The sequence below is a fragment of the Hesperophylax consimilis genome, chromosome 19, assembly GCF_061612785.1.
Source record: "Hesperophylax consimilis isolate HC1 chromosome 19, BYU_Hcon_1.0, whole genome shotgun sequence".
NCBI classification, from domain to species: Eukaryota; Metazoa; Arthropoda; class Insecta; order Trichoptera; family Limnephilidae; genus Hesperophylax; species Hesperophylax consimilis.
This window is the reverse complement of record NC_142854.1, coordinates 13727702-13750071: the sequence shown is the minus strand read 5'-3', so window position 1 is coordinate 13750071 and position 22370 is coordinate 13727702. Positions and strand designations below refer to the sequence as shown.

Sequence of the window (22370 nt, the reverse complement as noted above, 5' to 3'; positions counted from 1 at the left end):
CATCGACAATACATAATACACAAGTATGAATGCGTCATCATCTGGGAGGCTGGCCTAAGCTGAAGTGATGCAATGGCAATAGGATGAAGGTGGTGAACTTACCGATGAACTCGGCGAGAAGTGCTCTCCACATATTGTTGTTTTTGGCTGTCAGCTCGTTAATTCCCAAAGTCTCCTTGAAATTTCCCATCCTTAAGCCTCACACAGATTATCCTGGAACAAAGGATTTGCAATTATTAGAAAAGTCTTAAAAAATTCAATGGTTTTCATGATTTTTCTAGAATATTACTAGTCCTGGGTATTGATACTCCAATCCAGGCCGCTCACAATCGCCGTCGAAAGTACATGCATTGGTCGACATTAATTTTCTTGAGTCTCGTCAAAGGTAAATAATTACATACGCCGAACGTCAAAAGTCATTCCACTCGAACAAAACTCGTGAGTCGAACCACGGTCCGGCCCGGTCTCAATCTATCGCTTTCAGTGTAAATTTTCTCACAAGATATCAAAATTTCCACGATTTTCCAGAACATGTCGGTTATTAGACTGCTCTTAGTATTAATCCATCGCTTTCAGCATAAATTTCCTCGTAACTATTCAAAATTTTCCCAGGACAGGGGGAGGTATTCCTTGATGTGAAGTTTAAATACATCTGTTTTTATTTATATATTTTGGTGAACGGATAACTCATCGAAATGACAATTCAATACATGTTTAAAAATTGATATAATGTCATGAAAAGTGGTAATACTAAAACTAGGTTACGTAGGTTAGGTTAGGTTACAGTTCAATTCAATTATTATCATTTTTTTAAATAAAGATACTCAGGGCCTGCAGGCGCAATTGGAGCAGTCCGCTTCGGGCGCCAACATGCCAAGGCGCCAAAGAGCCAATAAATACAAATACAGCGCCCTTGAGATTTTTAGCGCCAGGAGCTGTTTGGCTCAAAGTCGGCCTGAAGATACTATCCTAGAACGGCAAGGCTTGTCGGTTAAATACAGCCTAACTGATGCTAAATATATCGATATTCGAATTGATTCGGATATCGGCATCACCATTGGCAAATTAGTCCTGCAGGCTGGGAGAACAGAATAGATAAACACATATTGTGAGGCTGAAGGTAGCGGGGAGAGGAAGTGCCATACTGTACAGATCTTGTCACCAAACACGGGATGATGTATTTTTTGCCTAAACAAGTCTATTTTACATCGATTTACGTCTTTCTTGGACGCCCTCGACCCGAGACATTTTCTCAATGCATATTGATACGTGTTGATATTAAAATTCCCAGAGCAAAGTGTGTCGATATTGCCGATGATGTTACCATTATAAATAATTCAAATTCAGTCTATAAGGTTGCCATCGCTAACGAAGACTTTACGGAGCGTAAACGGACAATACAGAACAGTAAAAAACAGAACTAAATACAATAAAAGTTAAGTTGGGTTTAGGACAAAACAGAATAGGTAGGGTTTAGGTTAGGACAAAACGGAACAGTGACAAAACGGAACAGTGACAAAACGGAACAGTGACAAAACGGAACAGTGACAAAACGGATCATTGACAAAACAGAACGGTGAAAAAACGGAACAGAGATAAAACAGAACATAATATAACAATAACCTGACGTACTCTCGATGATTCAAACATTTCTGTTTTGTTAAAACCTAACAGAACGGTGACAAAACGGAACAGAATCAAAACAGAACATAATAAAACCATAATATGACGTAGGTACTCTTGATGATTCAAACTTTTCTGTTTTGTTCAAACCTAACAGAACGGTGACAAAACGGAACAGAGATAAAACAGAACATAATAAAACAATAATCTGACGTACTCTCGATGGTTCAAACTTTTCTGTTTTGTTCAAACCTATTCTAACTATTTATCAATGTATTAATTCTTGACCTGACCAGACCAGAATAGGACAAAATAGAATGGAGAAGGATAGGTTAGGACAAAGATCACATAATAAAATAATAGGTTGGTTTAAGTTAGTCCAGGTTATGTTAGGTTAGGTAAAGTTAAATTTTCATGACTTTATATTACTCTTCAGTGTGTTCTGTTTTGTCACCGTTCTGTTTTATCCTGGAACCTACAGAGATGGGCCTTGGATGGTGTCGAACTAGGCTGCTTGGATTTAGCAATGGACATTGCTTTTGGTCATCTGACCGCTGTTCCAAATAACCGAAGTTGTTTTGCTGTTTTTGTATGCATCTGAGGTCACGCAATGAAAACATTGATTTAGGTGCAGCGTGCAGTGTGGGCTATGCATTTATAATATTATTTAATAATGCTTAAAACAAATGTAGATTTATTGTAATTTTCATTCCACACATCCAAATTAATAGAATTTGAATAAACATAAATAAATATAACATGAAATCTGGGCATAATTTCGTCAAGCGAACCTTGAATGACGTATCGCCTTGAAACTTGACCGCCGAAGAGCGCACATTGAAATAACCAGATTTGCGCAGAAAAGTAAACTTTCCTAGAGCAAGGTAAAGGATTGTGGAACTTTTATATGCAAGATCTGAATGTTCGTTTTTAAACGAACCGCTTGGCGTATCGATGCTAAAAATGAGTGAGGTGGGTAAATTATAATAACACATTTGTAAAACTGTCTAACTAACATAATATTCAATTTTGAAAACAAGCCCAACTTTTTGTTTACCGGATTTGGGATTTTTATTTAAGAATTTTACGTAGCCAGCAATTTGCGCGCCATTGTAAAAAATATTAATTTTAAGCAGACATATTTTCGAGGACTGAGCCGTGATATTACATTGCGAGTTTCCTGTTTATGGTCAGATTCATTTATTGACAAATCACAGGGAGAAGGTCACGCCGCATTCTGCTCTATTAATTTGAATGTGTAACGCGAAAGTCCCAACAACAGGAACATAGGGAGATAATCGTGCCGACTGTTGCTGAGCTAGACAAAACTGCAATAACTATTCGACTTCAATATGTTTTCTGGTTCAGATCGAAGGAGCTTGGAACCCTTCCACGAAGGTCGTTCAAGTGGAGAACCAGGATTGAAATCCTACCGACTTTCTTTGATTGACTGATTCGTGGATGGTTTGAAAACTCGGTCATCATGGAGAGCATTCATTTTTTTTATTCCCGATGGTTATCTCCGTCACCGACAACATGGACTGATCTATCTCCCGGTCTGCAGGACTAACTTGCCAATGGTCCTGCCGGTAGGGAGAGCTAAATTGCTGTTGAATAGGATCAATTCTGATATCGAAATATTTAGCATCAATGAAGCTGCCAAAAGGCAAACTGGTACTATTATTCTTGTTGATAACAAATTTTTAATATTTTCGTAATTTCGTAATGTTTTTGAAATAATAAATTGAATTGAAAGTAAGTTTTTTTTCATCAGAGCTGTTTCTTTTACGGCCTACGTAATAATTATTATTATAAGGGCAATGACACTAACTTGTAAAAATAATTATTTGTGATTTGTCAAGCTAGTTTTACGACTGCGAAGCGTTCTCAGAATGTTTGTTGGAATTGGCAGGTTACCAGGACAAACGTTTAATGAATGCACGGTCTAGTAGATACATGTGTGGCCGACCTACGGATGACTGACAAACTTATGAACTAAACAGGTAACAACACCTATTATATCTTGATGATAGTATAAGAAAAAATATTAAATTAATTCTTGGGAAAAAGCTTCGAGGAAAATATGTACCTAATGCGTAAAAAATTACTGCGATGTTTTTAAATAAGATCATTTGGCAAGAAATATTATGAGGATGAATGTTTTACCATGGTGTATAAATAATTCGTCGAAAATATGCTGGGATATATAGGGTGTATTGGCACGTACCCGACAAACTTTAACCAGCTTTTCCTATTAAAAACAAAAAAATTATAAAAAAATTCACACTCCGTCACTGTCATTGGCATTGTTTCTCGTGTTCAACAGCTGTTATTAGCAAGTGTGTCAAAAAGCGTCTTCGGTCTTTCATACACACTAAATAATAATAGTTAAAAATGAGACGAATGGTCTCGCCAATGTAGGCACGTACGTATATTATTCAACGAAACTCGAATAAAATATTGCCAGATGGGTTTTCAAACTGTGACAAAGGATAAAACAGTGGTGACATGTGGTGAAAATATGAATGGTAATTTTTTTATTAAAAAAATGTTACCGGACAACAAAGTGCCCATAACATTTTTTACTCCTAATGTGCTAAGGAATAGCTGGTTAAAGTTTGTCGGGTACGTGCCGATACACCCTGTTATATTTTTTTTAAAGAAAGAGGTAATCATTCCCATGTTACCAATAATCTTGTGGCCAGAAAGTGACACAGTAATTGTAAACATCCCTACGCGTCATCGGGATGTGGCAAGATCAAGTCAACTTGTATTCTTTTTTGCATTTCTTCGTGGCTGCACGGCTCCCACCTTCGCACTTAAGCTTCAATAATTCAATAAGTAGTAACTGCAATATCTACAATAATATATTGTACACTCCTCTTCCAGCCACAGGCTTATGCTTCTATGGAAGGGTAGTATTAAATATTGTCATCTAATAATAAATTTAAAAAAAAATTCTGACTAGGAAAGGGGAAGGTTGGAATGTACCTGGCTATTCAGATCTGATCACCTGAAGAATTGGGCGATACCGAAATATCTGCCACTGTTCAATGGTGATATTACACCCCTTTACATAAAAACATAGAATAGAAGACAAGTCAGCAACCTGTAGAACCGTTATCGACCCGTCACAACACGAAGGTTGTGTCGGTTTATCACCCCTGGGAGTGGAGATGGGTTAGGGGAAGGCCGCTCCTTCAGAACGGCGCGGCCGTCGGACGCTTTTAGAGGCGTCTAGGAAATCGGCAGGGGTGCTCAACAAACACAACAAACGCTTATTTTATTAGCTGTTCAAGCAGCGTGGAATAATTGACTTGAGTCCTGTTTTAACTGGACCATTTGGCAGTTTTTCCGGTTCTGGTTCAAAACGGTGGCCGTATTGAATACTACATTTTTATCCCGCCAGAGATCGCATGATCGTGGTACCTACTATGAGTTGTCAAATTGAAATCTATAAATAGTATAAAATGAAGTCGTTATCCGCGTCTGTCTGTTTGTGGGCTTAGATCTTCTAAACTACGCAACCGATTTTGATTGTGTTTTTACTATCATTTATAAAATTCCTTCTCAAAGGTTTATATATATAATACATGCATATTATATTTATAGAAAGTAGAGAAAAGTCTCACATCAATCGTATAATTATATTTAGCTTTTTACTTACATCATGTATAATGCCATTTATTTACTTTTAATTAACACATTTTTGCCGGGTATTTTTTGCGCTGGCGATATGCAGTCTCCGGGTGAAAATAAATTTGTTTTAAATGGCTATATCTTCGAAAATAATTAAAATATTCTAATAAATCTTTCTACATAGTAACTCAGTATACCCAAGCTATATACAAATACTAACAGAAAATCAAATATTATTTGAAATGCAACTCAATTAACCTAGTGATATGTTTATTACGGTCCGCCTATCGGTATTTGCTCACACCTGCTTTCTTTAAATAATTTATAAATTTATACAGCATAAGTATACGGCAGCTGGTAATCAATTAAGGGGAAGCTTAATGCCAAATCACTATTTTGATTAATCTGTATAACGAATTGGTGTACATCACGAAAGACAAAAAAATATGCTTTAGTTAAATTGAAGGTTTTTCTATCGCTTCGCTTGAGTAGAATACAAAGAGAAAAATAAATTACTCAATAAAAAATATAAATGCAAACTACTACAAAAAATATTTTTTCAAAAAAAATGTATGAACGCATAATGGAAACAACTTTAAAAAATACAGTATTGTAGCTAAGATTATCTGTGACAGTTTCACTTGATTAAATTTTTTGCTTTCTTATAAAATTATTTACAAAATAAATAAAAATCAGTTTTGTGCTTGAAAAAGAACGTTTCTAGACTCCGTTTGTCAAGCGATTTTAATGCCTATTACCTACAATATAAGGTTTACCAAGAATATACTCATTAACTACCTATACCTACCGGCCTGAAGAAAGTTTTTAAAAAGAATTGTAGTTGTTATGGTGTAATTCTTTTGTAGAAATTAGTGGAATTAAAAAATATTTATGGTTTATGATATAGTAGGTAGTTATAAGAACCTATATAAAAAATGTGTAGTTTCACGGGAAATTTCGTTTTAGATTTATTAAATAAGGGGAAATTAGAAATATAATTTTTTGGACCCGAGGTTTACTAGTTATTAATATTTAGTTTGAACACCCCTGCTGCAAGGGTGTGCCAAAAGGCGTGACCGTAGGAAGAGAGGAAATAAGCGTAGATTTCCGTATCAAAATTAGAATGAATGTGCCATTGTTACAGCCTTAGTTATGGTCTTGTCTGAAATTACCCTGTCCACAATAATTAATTCCATTATTTAGGAAAATAAAATCAAACATTTTTCTTTAACTAATTCAAATAAGTACCTACAGTTACGTTTATAACGAAAAAGTTCGAATTCGTCTAACTAACTAACTAAAAATCACGCAGTTTCTCCTCAGGGGTAGGCAGAGAGGATTCACCGCCACACAACTCTGTCCCGGCACAATCCTTGATTAATTCACATACATACATCGTAATACGTTGTTTGATACTATCATAGATACTGTTCTTCTAATTTAATACCTCTGCGATTGGTCACCCCAAGTGGTTCGCTGCGTTTGATGACTAAGCAGGGGTGCCCGGGTTCATGAGGTGAGGTTTGTCTAGGTCTTGCATGGCGGGCCGGATCGCGAGAGACTGCACTAAGTAGGAAATTGAATCACTTAATCGGGGAAAGCCTGAGGAAGATTACTTTTACTATTCACTGCATCATAATATAGCAATCTCTTTAACTTTATTTAAGATTTTCTCGGCCAAAAGTATTTTTGTTATTTGTTTTTGGGGTGTTATGCCGTGTTGCGCTAACTCCTTCGTTAGCCAACTTTTCGGACAACGTCACAGTGTCCATCATCAGGGCAGATGTGTGACACATGTGCACCGTTCTACATGCACACACAATCTAAGGTTCCGTTTCTTAAGAGAGGTTGCACGGCCTTTTTCATACAAAACTTAAATTTGGATTTCTGGCCAAAATACCAAACCAAACTGAAAAATTATTTTTTTAATCAATGGGTATTGCAAATATCTATTACAATTACATGCAACTTTATTTATTTGTGTTTTAAATGATAAAATATAGGCCATTAAAGAAATCAATTGTCACAAATTTAGAAGAAATTTTGTAAATTATTTTAAGTTAATGAAAATTATTTAAAAAAATACGTTTGCTTTATTGACTTGTGTTGGAATTGAAAATAATAAAAAAATATAAATAAAGCATTTAAATGGGCCTAATTTAAAATATAAAATTGTCAATCACTCAATAGAGGTTCTCATAGTTAGAATCATTAGAAATTTGAAATCGATCTCCTGAAAAGTTAGCATGATAAAATAAATACTAGTTTCTACCCAAAAAGCTCCTAAAACGATGTTTTATTTTGTATCTCATTTTTTCATAATATTATCACAGAATGGTAAGTTTAATTTTTAAATTATCTCACAAAAAAAATGCCAAAGTTGCCCCTAAAATTACGCACAAATGAATTCTTTAATGACCTATACATCATAATTTAAAACACAACTAAATAAAATAGCACATACACGTACTAGATATATGCAATAACTTTTGATTAAACAAATAATTATTCAATTTGATTAATTATTTTGGCCTCAAATCAAAATTTATGTTTTGTATAAAATAGGCCGCGCAGCATATCCTCTTAAATCTACTACTCTAAAAGGACGAGTTGTTTTGGTGAATTTGAACAATTCATCAAATTTAAACGTTAATTTTCAAGTTTGTGAAAGTATTTTTCAAGTTCTGTTTTATTTCAGTTTTGTCAAGCAACTAGCCTAAAAAGATATAAAAACAGAACTTGAATAGGACTTTCACAGAACCCGAAAATGAACGTTGCAATATGATACATTGTTCAAATTCTCCGAAACAACCCCTCATAAGAATGGGTTGTTTCACTGAATTCGAACAATTCATCAAATTTCTAAGTTGATTTTCAAGTTCTGTGAAGGTCCTATTTGTGTTCTGTTGTTATTATATCATTATTGGCCAGTTATTTCACACGACTGAAATAGAACTTTCACGGAACCTTCAAAATTGAATGAATTATTCAAATTCTGTAAAACAATCCTTACACTTGTATTTTCTTTTCATTCTTTCCAGATATGCCTGCTTTTACCACGGTTATACAAAGTTTTACCATACATACGCTTCACAACATTTAGCCTAGGTACTTGCATCCTTCCTCTGCCAGTTCCATGCCTCACTAACATACACCAGGGTTGGTGTCATCTATCAGCACTCCATTATGGACTGCTAGAAAACAGCCTTATCATTGTACCGTCACGTTATACGCTTATGTCATGAACAATAACGCGAGATACATTATGAGCAGAAATAAAAAAAGCGAGGGAAGTGTGTCATGTCCACCGTTGTACTTAAAATATAATTTGAGGCTTCCTTTTTTCTCTATCTAAAGGGTAGATAGGTACCTATATCCACGTGTTGTATAGTTGGCGCGCTCGTGCCTAACATTTCTATTTTTGTCATAACATCTACCTCCTCGTGTCAGCTCAATTCCTGTAATTATCGCATTATTATGCACTTCATGCAATGGGTGAGTGCGAAAGAATTGAGGAATTTTATAATGCCACTGACACACACGAACATACAAAGATACTGACGATAAGAATGAAAAATAAATGCAAACTTTCGTTGTTTACGAATGACCTGACAATGTTTTGAAAACTTATATTACCGTCACTATGAGCGGAAGATGTGGCTTGTGCAATGATGGAGGGTTTAGCTAGCATAGGAAGATAACTTACGACCGACGCGCATTTAATTATTAAGCTACAAGTCATTCAATAATCCTCAGAAGTGTGATAAATACTATACAGGTGTAAAAAAAAAAAAAAAATCTCTTCCAGAACATATTGGGAAAAAAATGTAGATCTAAGTACAAATTAATTTCACTTAAGAGGAAGCCACAAGCCAAAAATGTGTATATTCTTGGTATACCTTATACCGTAGGTAATAGGCATTAAAATCGCTTGACAAATGGAGTCTAGAAACTTTCGATTTCAAGCACAAAACTTGTTTTTAATTATTTTGTAAATAATTTTATAAGAAAGCAAAAAAGTTAATCAAGTAAAACTGTCACAGATATATAAATCTAAGCTATAAAACTGCATTTTTTAAAAGTTGTTTGCTTTATGCGTTCATACATTTCTATTAAAAAATATTTTTTGTAGTAGTTTGCATTTATTTTTTTATTGAGTAATTTATTTGTATTCTACTCAAGCGAAGCGATACGAAAACCTTCAATTTAACTAAAGCATATTTTTTGGTTTTCATAATGTACACCAATTCGTTATAAAGTTTAATCAAAATAGTGATTTGGTATTAAGCTTCGACTTAAATGAAGTAATTAATTTTTTTGACGAAGTTATATTAATTAAAATTAAATGTCAAAGTTTATACATGATGTAAGTACAAAACAAAATATCAGTATATATTCAATGACTTCACAGTCGTCCTTACCAGGGAGGACTGTTCTTAGGCGGCCTGTAGTTTTTTTTAAATATAATTTTAGTATTTATTTTCTAGTCTTTATATCGTTTTCATAATGTTTACAAGTTGATTATCTCTCTATTTTCTCAGCTATGTTTTAACTTAAGGCGATGCACTACGTCGTGCAACATTTTAAATTGAGCCGCTATCAATAACAACCCTTACGTAGATGGCGATAAGGTTTAAATTCCCGCTTAACACCATCCGCCTGTTTTGATTAATGCAAGAAAAAAACATGGCCAAAAAGTGCCTTTTATTTTATTTTGTTGATGTTCAGGCATAAATATTTTTTTTTTAGATCATTTTATAAATAACTTAATTTGTCACATTATAAAATAAAATCATAACCTAAAACGGGTTCGTAAGTAGGAGATTTTGAACTTTAAAGCAGTTTTCATAGGCCTTTTTTACACTATTTTTTTCTGGGCTTATAAAAAGACTTATATAAAAAATACTCGAATATTTCAAAGGCCAAGATGTATTCTACTCGCAGTATTTAATTAAAGCATCTGAAACATTTCTAGGCGACCAAATTTTCAAACCAAAAACACATGATTTTGCATTACTACGTATGGCATCGCCTTAAGTTTGAAATATATTCATTTCCGTTAAATATTTGTTAGATTTAGTAGAGCATTATACAGTTTCGTAGCATTAAATTTTATATTTCTCTGTCTAAAAGATGTATTTAAACTGGGAGTAACCAGTATATTTTGACTTATTGAAATATATTGATACTATTATAAGATTCTCCAGCATCATAAATCAATTATTGCAAACAGTGATCTCTCAAATTGATACTAAAACTAAATGGTTATCTGCAATAATGTAATGCAAATATTCAATGATTTTCCTCGCGTAAATCAAGGTCCGCAAATACTGAGAGATAAAACAAGCAACGGTGCCAACAATCTGTTTACACGCACCAATAAATTACACAGAATAATTTTCATTCCGAAATAATTGTCTTGTTACGTTTCCAAATACAATTGGCTGAATTCGTTTCACGCCGTTTCCTAATTAACTTTTAGTACATTCATAATATATCGGAACACGTGTTCATGCACCTGAATTTGTCTTGATAAAATACAATGAGGAAATGCGAAAATATTAAAATTTTTATAAACTCGTGTTCCTACATATAAATGCGATAACATATTCGTGTTTTACTCAAAGTTTATTAAGAAACCTATCAATTCATTCGTTAAAGGCCTGCAATCCCGTTTTTAACCGGATTACGAATAATTTGAAGAGATTCTTAATATATTAGTATTATTTTATATCAGTAAGTTTTCATCGAGCAAGAAAAAATCGTGTTTTATATTAATGTAACAAATTCTTAAAACTTGGATAATATAACATTACTCTACAGTTTCATACCAAGACTGGTGAAATTTTGCCCACTTAACCTTCAAAACAAGAGGAAGGTCACTTTCTACATGAGAAAAATGAATATTGATAATTTATCAAGAATTTCTAAAAATTATTGGTAATTTGGTTAAAATTGGGATTGCAGGCCTTACGGATTTACAGATTACGGATTTTCATAAACGTGTGTTCCGACATTGTGATAATATATTCTTACAATAAAAACACACAAATTTGTTTTTGACCACCATAGTTTTATTTTCACTCTACCGGTTTCGGAAGAACCCTTTTTAAAAATGTAAAAATTAAGTTTTTTAATATTCTCCTGACGAAGGAAGGGTTCTTCCGAAACCGGTAGAGTGAAAATAAAACTATAGTGGTCAAAAACAAATTAATGTGTTTTTATTGTAAATTATGATGAGCCACAAAGTGAATGCTTTTTACAATTACGTAATATATTCTTAATTTACTAAAAGCTTATCAGGAAACGTATTAATTCATTCGTAAGGCCTGCAATCCCGTTTTTAATCGAAATTACAAATATTAACTACTAAATATGCCCGGGCATCGCCGGGGACTTCAACTAGTAATAATATAATAATCTTGCATAACTCCCTATAATTTGAAATAAACTCAAAGAATAATAATTATCTCTCTACTTTTTGAATTAATTTTATTATTACAAAAAAAACATCATAACTTAAAGTACCAAAAACTTTCAAACGGTGAGCTCTGGCGTCATGAAATTTGAAGATATGATTCTATATGGAATGTATAAGTTAGTAAGACTATTTTAAACCAGCTACATTATTTCCATCGTGAGATATGGAGCTTTGAAAAACGGCTTCCGCAAATCTTGTTACTTTAATTTCTCGTATTCAAAATGAGTATAGTGACTCGTGTAAAATGGGATTATGACCGTAAATAATGATGTTTTATGTCCCGTGTAACGAGAAGATCAAACAATCGCAAAACTAACCAGCTAGTAACGATCTGCGACATTAATGGATTGCTTAGTCACGAACTATGGGAAGGTGTTCCCAACGAGAATAGGTCATACTTCTTGCTAGTACTAGCTAATTAATTAGTGGACATATTATTTACGAGCATAAGCAGGGAATTTATCATGTACAAATATGTCGTTACTTATGGAAAAGGGAGTTTACATAATTAATCAAACAAAAAATATGCAAAATATAATACGATGATACTAAAAAATTTCACTGAAACGAAATAAATAGACAATTTCAATTTTTTTTTTGGTTTGACTGATCATTGAACCTTCCTCTCCAGGGACTGGGGGCGTTAATAACGCGCCAAATCCCGATTGGGTAGGACCGACATTTATTTCATATATTAACTGCTGTAATGTTATCCAATTTTAGACAAATGCGTTAAGGCGATGCACTACGTCGTGTAATATTTTAAATTGAGCCGCTATCAATAACAACCCTTACGTAGATGGCGATATGGTTTAAATTCCCGCTTAACACCATCCGCCTGTTTTGATTTATGCAAGAAAAAAACATGGCCAAAAAATGCCTTTTATTTTATTTTGTGGATATTCAGGCATAAATATTCAATTTTTTTTCGATCATTTTATAAATAACTTAATTTGCCACATTATACAATAAAATCATAACCGAAAATGGGTTCGTAAGTAGGAGATTTTGAACTTTGAAGCAGTTTTCATAGGCCTTTACACTAATTTTTTCTGGGCTTATAAAAAGGCTTATCTAAAAAATACTCGATTATTTCAAAGGCCAAGATGTATTCTACTCGCAGTATTTAATTAAAGCATCTGAAACATTTCCAGGCGACAAAATTTTCAAACCAAAAACATGTGATTTTGCATTACTACGTATGGCATCGCCTTAATGTCCTCTTGTGAGTTCGTGATTGCCACCAAGTTGATGTCATTGTCATTGAAAACGAGTCTGTTTGCCGAGTTACAGCTGGATCGAAAGCTGAGAATTGTGTTAATTTCCACTTCCAAAATATGAATTCATTCATTCAATCACAAAAACGAAAGTGAAATTTAAATATTTGTATTTAAAAAATAAAAGGTGACAGTTGCAACTGAGAATTAAACCCGAGAACTTTGTGTAACCATAACAACGCCTTACACCATCAATAAGGTTGATTAGAGGAAACCTTTGTAGGTCATTAAGGAAATGACTTTGCAAGAGTTGTGGCTGCTGTTTTGTCGTCCAACAAAAACACAGATATCTGCCTTATAACCACACTACTAATAAATAAATAAAAACGGCGCGCTGAGCTAAATTTCTGAAAAAAAATAATGAGATCATTTGAATAATGACGATAGAGTAAAATTTGATACAATTCCTTACATTCTTCATACCGATTCTCATAAACATCTCATTGGTAAATGAGGAAGTCATATTTTTGTACTGTGCGACATGTTACTTGGTTATAGGTTTTCCAATAAGAGGTGTTATTTTGATATTCAATCGTAAAAGATCAATGGTTTCGTTGCTTGTTGAAAGTAAACGTTGTCCCGATCAATACCATCCAATTCCGGCCATACAAAATCATTAATCATCTCTCGATAGCGCAATCCATTCACCGTAACTGTTGCTCCAGCCTCATTTTCGAAAAAGTAAGGTCCAATGACTCCGCCGGACCATAAACCGGACACCATAAACGTCACACGTTGAGGATAGCGAGGTTTTTCAACAATAACTCTTAGGTTTGACGAGCCCCAGATGCGACAATTTTGCTTTTTGACGAAGCCACCGAGGTGGAAATGGGCCTCATCACTCAAGATGATTTGCATTTGATTCACTCATGTGAATTTTAATAATTTCAATGCGTTGTTGAAGCGTGTATCGTTCCATTTTTATTAATGGCGTAGTTTCTACTTGTCAAATGTCAAAAAGTAACAGCTTCAAAAGTAACATAACACCTCTTATTGTAAAACCCTATAATATCCGTCTCTTTACAATTTACAAGATAAGTCAATGTAATAACCGATATTGTTATACCCAGGACACGATTTAGCCGGTAAATAAATGTATACTTTATAATTAGTTTTAAGTAAACCCTGATGAGATGAGCATTGCTCACGACATAATCAGGTTGTATCTGAACAATAAAAGTGGTTAAAATCATATAATTATTAAAACTATTAATAAATGGGTTGTTGAATGTGTTTTTTAAAATGAAATTTATTATATGTTTTAATTTTTAATATGAAATTTATTGTTTTATTTTGAAGATTCAAAAGAAAAACAACGAAAAGAACCAAAAATGGGTAGAATACGGGGTGTCCAGGGGTAAAGTCCACTAACTTCTGGAGGTGATTCTACATGATGGTAGAAATTTTTAAATATTTCTTTCGAAATTCCAACATTTAAAAATAACTTTCCCATACAAACAATTCAACTTTAAAACGTTGTAATTTCGAAAAAAGTTTTTCACGTTTTTTATTTGTACTATGATGTAGAATCGCCCTCTGATGTGAGCACACTTTACCCACGGACACCCTGTATACATTTACTTTCTCATTAAAGTTCTGTCCACTCTTTCTATTTCAAAGATATTCAGGTTTCTTTGGTGACTTAGCAGGGGTGCTCAGGTTCGCGGGGTGAGATTTGTCCAGGACTGCCCATCAGCTGAGTCCCTTTTACATCTCCAGCCGGACTCTCTCGTCCCAAAGCCTTGCAATGCAGTGAGAGGGATGCATTCATACGTAAATCCTGGACACTCTGAACCCAAGAATCTATCCAACCCTTGTACCTTGTTTTGCTCTCTTTCTTATTTTCCCCTATTCCTTTATTAAAAAGACCCCCAAATACATCATCTCCAAAGATGTCATAGACCCTGAGAGAAATTCAGGAGTCAATGTATCCTATGGCTAAGTAGATTTTTGTGATTGAATATACCTATTTGTATATTAACTAGTAAAAATGTTAAAAAAAATACATCAGCAAAGTTAGCGCCCAGTTAACAAAATACCTTCATGTTTAACTGAGGATTGAACCTTCCTCTCCAGGGACTGGGGTCAACAGCGTTGACAACGCGCCAAATCCCGATTGGGTGAGGCCTGAGTGATTGCCACCAAGTTGAATACATTGTCATTGAAAACGAGTCTATATGCCGATTTACAGCTCGATCGGATGCCGGGAAGTGTGTTAATTTTTCTTCTTCCAAGATATGCTTCATTCAATCATTGACGAAAACGAAAGTGAAATTCAAATATATAAGTTAACTATACCCTTACCGTTCAAACAAAAATTACCTTGATGCAACCATCTTGTAACGCAGCGTTACTGCAGGAGTTTTGGATCTTATTTCCCATTTCAAAAAAAGAATAAGTTTTCACTATGCTTTTAATATTCATTTATTGCAGAAACAAAATATCGATTTTGTGCATAAAATCTGAAATATTTAACACCTGCCCTTTACGAAATAACAAGAGAACCCGCTCAATGATCTGAGAGTGATTCACCGTCATGCTTATGATTAAATATAATGAGTAGTAATGATTATTGCCAACTAAGTGCCTGTACACCAAGGACAAACGCCTGAGGAAAAGTCCGGTGCGAACATTTTGCCGTTTGTGAGTTTAATTGATTAAGAAAAATAATTTGCACATTGAAGTTGATTTTGATCAATCTTATCAGTAAATATCTAAAGCCGATTTAATTGATATCTAGCTGCTGTTACGAATAATATAAATAAGTTGTCATGTGCTGTACGATAAATATTTATCACTGTTACTTTTTATAAAATACAACATTTAATGTACTTAGTACGTAATACCGTATTTCTCTTAGTTATACAAATGTTCAAGACATTGAGTGATTTGATGCACAAATAATTAAAACATATGTATATTTTAAATTTTATTTAAAAGTGCTTACGTAGTAATTCAAAATCATGTGTTTTTGGTTTGAAAATTTGGTCACCTAGAAATGTTTCAGATGCTTTAATTAAATACTGCGAGTAGAATACATCTTGGCCTTTGAAATAATCGAGTATTTTTTAGATAAGTCTTTTTATAAGTCCAGAAAAAAATAATGTAAAGGCATATGAAATCAAAAAAACTAAGTTAAAAATATGAAGTTTAAAATCTCCAACTCACGAACCCATTTTCGGTTATGATTTTATTGTATAATGTGGCAATTAAGTTGTTTATAAAATGATCGGAAAAAAATTAAATATTTATGTCTGAACATCCACAAAATAAAATAAAAGGCACTTTTTGGCCATGTTTTTTTCTTGCATAAATCAAAACAGGCGGATGATGTTAAGCGGGACTTTAAACCTTATCGCCATCTACGTAAGGGTTGTTATTGATAGCGGCTCAATTTAAAATATTACACGACGTAGTGCATCGCCTTAATTCCAGATAAAATAAAATTACATTTTCACGTATTTAACTAGAAGATTTCCGAGATATTGAAACAAATTTAGAAACTACAGTACAAGCGGCAACGTGGTAAATCTACATCACAATGGAATATTTTTACAACTTTGAATAACGTTAAAATGTGCGGAAGATATAAAATTATTTTTCTAATTCTGATCGTCGTTACAAAAATTTATAATATTAATATTTTCATTCATGATTAGTGATTTAACGAAACGATTCCAAGTGGCTACAAAGTCACTATGACATAGGAAACGCCACTGGCTCTGGCTGATAAGTCGCCCGGTGTGACGTCAACACCGCCATATCTATAAATAGTATTAATTAAAATCTCTATCCGCGTCTGTCTGTTTGTGCGCTTAGTTCTTCTAAACTACGCACTGTATTTTGATAGGGTTTTGACTATCATTTAGAGATTTTTTAGCGGGAGGTTTACATATATTAAACGTGAATATTATATTTATGGAAAGTAGAGAAAAATCGATGTTTTATAATAAAAGTCGTAAAAATATATTTTAGGATGCTACATTGTTAACGCTGTCTAAAACTTAGGGGATACATCAACATAATGTGCTACGGAATTGTATATCTTAAAAAGGCCTACAGAAAGTCCATGACGGTATATGTATCTCCTAAGGATAACCCCTGGCAAGGCCGGGTACAAGTCAGTTAGTACACGAATAAAAACGTTGTTTTCAAAATCATAAATGGACCATTTTAAAACGATATTGAATATTTGTTTATTTAAAAAAAAAAACGGCTTGGGATAATATCATCTGTTTAATATAGAGTTTTCCAATAAGAGGTGTTATTTTGATATTCAATCGTAAAAGATCAATGGTTTCGTTGCTTGTGTGAAAGTAAACGTTGTCCAGATCAATACCATCTAATTCCGGCCATAAAAAAATCATTAATCATCTCTCATCCATTCACCGTAACTGTTGCTCCAGCCTCATTTTCGAAAAAGTAAGGTCCAATAATTCCGCCCGACGATAAACTGCACCAAACAGTCACACGTTGAGGATAGAGAGGCTTTTCAACAATAACTCTTAGGTGTTCCGAGCCCCAGATGCGACAATTTTGCTTGTTTACGAAGCCACCGGGGTGGAAATGTCCTCATCACTCAAGTGAATTTTAATAATTTCAGTGCGTTGTTGAAACGTGTGTCATTCCTTTTTTATAAATGGCGTAGTTTCTACTTGTCAAATGTCAAAAAATAAAGACTTCAAAAGTAATATCTACCGAAATAGCGGGCTATTCAAAATAACACCTCTTATTGGAAAACCCTGTATTTAAATGCGTAGAAGCGTAGACACGGCACCAAAAGTTTGTATTTAACTCTATGTCTATGTGATGAAGCTTCACCAATTTCTCGTTTGTACCACTAGATTTCTAACACCGTACATATCAAAAGTTTTTAGTTAGGTGCCGATATATATATTTTTTCTCAAATATGATTTAGTTGACCTATAAAATGTGCTTATTTAAATAGTTTCCATTGCTGTCCAGCTGTCATTGTAAAAATAAACGTTACATCAATTCGTGCAATTAATTGAAATATTTCGTTATTAAACGTTCGTTTAAAACGGAGTTTCTTCTAATTATATAATTGCACACTGTTCTAGCAAAGATAACTGGACCTGATTTCATTACTAGAAGGTCAGATCCATCGTAAGCTGCATTAAGAATGCATTTTACAAACGAACAACAATATTGTCCGACTCAGATGATCATTTACTGAACCATGTCAAATGGAATTCGCTACTAGAAAATGCACTTGCGGTTAAGCGAATCTTTTTGTACTTTTATGGACATAAGATAAAGATGGGAAGGTCTAGTTTTTTTAACTGTGTATACCACATAAGAGTGCCAATTTCACAGAGCCAGTGGGATCATAGTATCACTAATGGGGGTATGTTGTGTCGAAGTGTAGCTGAATGAAATGGGTGTGGGTAGGACAAGGTTGTGGGGTTAGAAAAAGGTTGGAAAGAGCCTGGCTAATCCAATTTAGTCACTAAATACGGCTAAAGTTATTTCAAGCATTGTTTTACTTCTGATTTGTGTTCTTTTGAAGGCTATACTGAGAGATCAAATAGAAAATTGAAAATAATTGTTTGGGACTTGTGTAAGAGTAATCTAGTACTGTATATTAGTACTGAAGCATCAAAATATTATTTTTGATAAAATGTGGTTTAATGAACTCAAATTTCTTTTGAATTTAAGTATCATTTTCATTTTCAAAATTTGAAAATTTTAATAACCTTTTTTATGTGACAAGATTTCCATCTGCTTGCAACCGCCTAAAGTCAGTGATGAGATTGTAAGGAGATGGGACAGAGGAAGGTCGGAAAATTTCTGGCTGCTCAGATCTGGTCACCAAACAGGGCTAAAGCCATTTCAAGAAAAGTTTCAATTCTTAATGGTGATCTTACACAAGGGCGATACTGAGAGTAACTTCCACTCTGAAAACCTAATTAATTTGTTAATTTAAAAATTGGAACTGATTATTCTCGGGGTCGCGTTAGTAGCTACATCAAATTGGTTTCCAACCTTCACAGCTATAACCAATTTTACAAAACTCACGAATTTGAACAACACATTAGTCAAAAATTTGAGTTCTTTTAAAAATATAACAATGCCAAGCGTGTGCATAGTTTAAATTTAATATATCCCTAATTATTTTCACATCAACGGCTACTGTAATAAAAACAAACAAAAAAAACAAGTTGGCCCCATACGAACGATACCCAGAAAAAGTTAAAATTCTACGAAAACTATTATGAAATCTGTTTTCTTGACCGTGGTGGAAAAACCCACTTCGTTTTTTTATGTGCAAACCAACAATTATGAATCTATTAAATATATTTATCGTTTTAAACTACATGGCACAATAAAAGGAGATATTTTAATAAGAATATCAATTTTCTCTTATATGTTGTTTGGCGAATTTTGTGGTACAGAGTCAGCGAGGGTATCACAACAAATAGCTATATCTACTATTTTACTGCTTTGAATTGTTTTTTTTTTATTTATATACTATATCCGATCGCATACCTCATTATATCCTTGAACTAATAGTCACAAAATAAAACATCTATCGACTTCACGTTAGATAACTTCTTTTTTCAGAAAAAAAAAAATTAATACTTATAACATATGGCCAGTCATTTTTAACGTTTTATTTTTTGAAAACGTCGAATGAGCTTTATTAAAAAAACTAAGTTATTATATATTTCGAAAAATTCTGTAAGTATTTTACATTTCTGTAAGTATTTTACATTTCTGTAAGTATTTTACATTTCTGTAAGTATTTTACATTTCTGTAAGTATTTTACAATTATGTAAGTATATTTAAATTCTGTAAGTACTTTACAATTCTGTAAATATTTTACAACTTTGAAATTATTTCACAATTCTGTAAGTATTTTACAATTCTGTAAGTATTTTACAATTCTATAAGTATGTTATGTTCTCTTAGTATTTTTGGGGCATTTTTTTTCAAGGATTAACATTAAAAAAAATGTAGAATTCAGTATTAAAATAATTTTACAATCAGTTCCATTTTTTTTATTTCACTTATATACAAAGCAAATCCAAGTTCTAGAGTTCATTGAACCCGAGTTACAGACATTATCAACCGAATTAAGTATTTTTGGTGATTCATTTGCTACCTGGACAGGGTAAGAGGGTGAGGCTTTACGAAAAAAAATAACAATCAGTCTTCCTGACTGATCTTATCCTTTGATTCATTTTGTTTATTTTTAACTCGAAACTTTCTGAAGCCCTCTTCAAAGGTTTAAGAACGTTTTTGCTACGTCATATGAACACGGTGAACCAAAAGTTAAATAATTATTTTACTTACTATAAATTATTGTAACATTTCCCTTTTTGTTCTCAAATCCATCTTTTTATTTTGAATCTAAAATGTTTTTTGCTTGGTTCATTTTTTTATTGAGTGAAAGATTGTTGATTGCTTTTATTGCCTGGTATTTGTTCTATCTTTGTCCAAAAAAGTTTACCTATTGTTAGAAATAATGTGTCTAAAATTTGTCCATTAAATCTACTGTAAGTGTAAGTAACAATCTAAACCTATAAAATATACATATTTTAAGAAACAATCTACCTAAAATATGTCTATTGTAAAACAATATCTCTAAAATATGTCCTCTGTAAGAAAAAATCTATCTTAAATATGTCTATTTTAACAAACAATCTTTCTAAAATATGACCATTGTAAGAAATAATCTATCTAAAATATTTATATTGTAAGAAAAAGTCTATCTAAAATATGTCTATTTTAACAAACAATCTTTCTAAAATATGACCATTGTAAGAAACAATCTATCTAAAATATTTATATTGTTAGAAACAGTCTATCTAAAATATGTCTATTTTAACAAACAATCTTTCTAAAATATGACCATTGTAAGAAACAATCTATCTAAAATATTTATATTGTTAGAAACAGTCTATCTAAAATATGTCTATTGTAAGTAACAATTTATATAAAATAAATAATCTGAAATGAATCTATTTTAAGAAAGAATCTCTCTAAAATTTTTATATTGTAAAATAAATCTCTCTAAAATATGACTATTGTAAGAAACAATCTATCTAATAAATGTCTATTGTAAGAAACCAATTTACCCATTGATTTAATTATCACATATTTATGCATATATATATTTTTTTTAAATTTTCGTAAGGTTCTGTTTTTATTGGTCCACCGCAAAATGTTCGAGAAACAGAGAAATCACTTTTCAAAACTTGAATTTACGAAAGGGTTCTATGTACCTTCGAGATCAACAAACTAAGTTCATAAAAGAAAGAAAAGGACTTTTATTTGACCTTTAAAAATATATTATACAGTCCCAAGTATCAAAAGCATGCGAAAGTCGATAAACTTGATTCTACAATAACTTATCACTATCAAAATATTGAGATTCAAACAAATACCGCACTTAATCGATAAGAAATCAGTGGATTAGATCGAATCATTTTTTTATATTTATCTTTGGTCTATATTGATTATGGTTTTATTTTAACGTATGATCGCCTCGAGTGGAGATTTACGATCTAAAATAATATATAACCTATAGAATACAAATAGATTAATATTGTTGATAAAATAAATTGAACGGATACGAAAATACACATGGGATCACATACGAGTGTATATCTGAGATTAATTTTGTTTCAGAGTTACGGCGAAGCACTACGAAGAAATGCAAAATCATGTGATTTTGGTTAGGTTTCAAAGTTGAAAATCTGATACTTATGAACCCTTTTCGGTTATGGCTTTATTGCATAATGTGGCAAATTAAGTTCTTGAGAGGAAGCCACAAGCCAAAAATGTTTATATTATTGGTATACCTTATATTGTAGGTAGGTAATAGACATTAAAATCGCTTGACAAACAGTCTAGAAACGTTCGATTTCAAGCACAAAACTGGTTTTTATTTATTTTGTAACTAATTATAAGAAAGTAAAAAAATTTATCAATTGAAACTGTCACAGATAATCTTAGCTAAAACACTGTACTTTTTAAAGTTTTTTTCTTTACGCGTTCATACATTTTATTGAAAAAAATATTTCTTTTAGTAGTTTGCTTTTAAATTTTTTATTGAGTAATTTATTATTTTATTTGTATTCTACTCAAGCGAAACGATAGGAAAACCTTCAATTTATCTAAAACATATTTTTTAGTATTCATAATGTACACCAATTCGTTATAAAGGTTAATCAAAATAGTGATTTCGCATTGAGCTTCGCCTTAAGAATTATCGTGAAACATTTAAATATTTGTGCATGGACTTTTTTTTCTAGAATAAATCCAAACGGGCGGCTGGTGTAAAGCGGGAATTTAAACCTTATCGCCATCTTCATAAGGAGTG

At 32.7% G+C, this 22370-nt stretch overlaps 1 protein-coding gene across 1 annotated transcript in view; it reads right to left on the bottom strand.

Annotated features, from left to right (window-relative positions):
• The window catches only part of Prip (aquaporin prip), a 145237-nt gene that overhangs the window by 76477 nt on the left and 46390 nt on the right, over positions 1-22370 (bottom strand). The window contains exon 3 of the mRNA XM_089643450.1: positions 103-213. Coding sequence (XP_089499576.1) covers positions 103-190 — 88 coding nt within the window. The 5' untranslated portion in view covers positions 191-213. The remainder of the gene's footprint in view (positions 1-102; positions 214-22370) is intronic.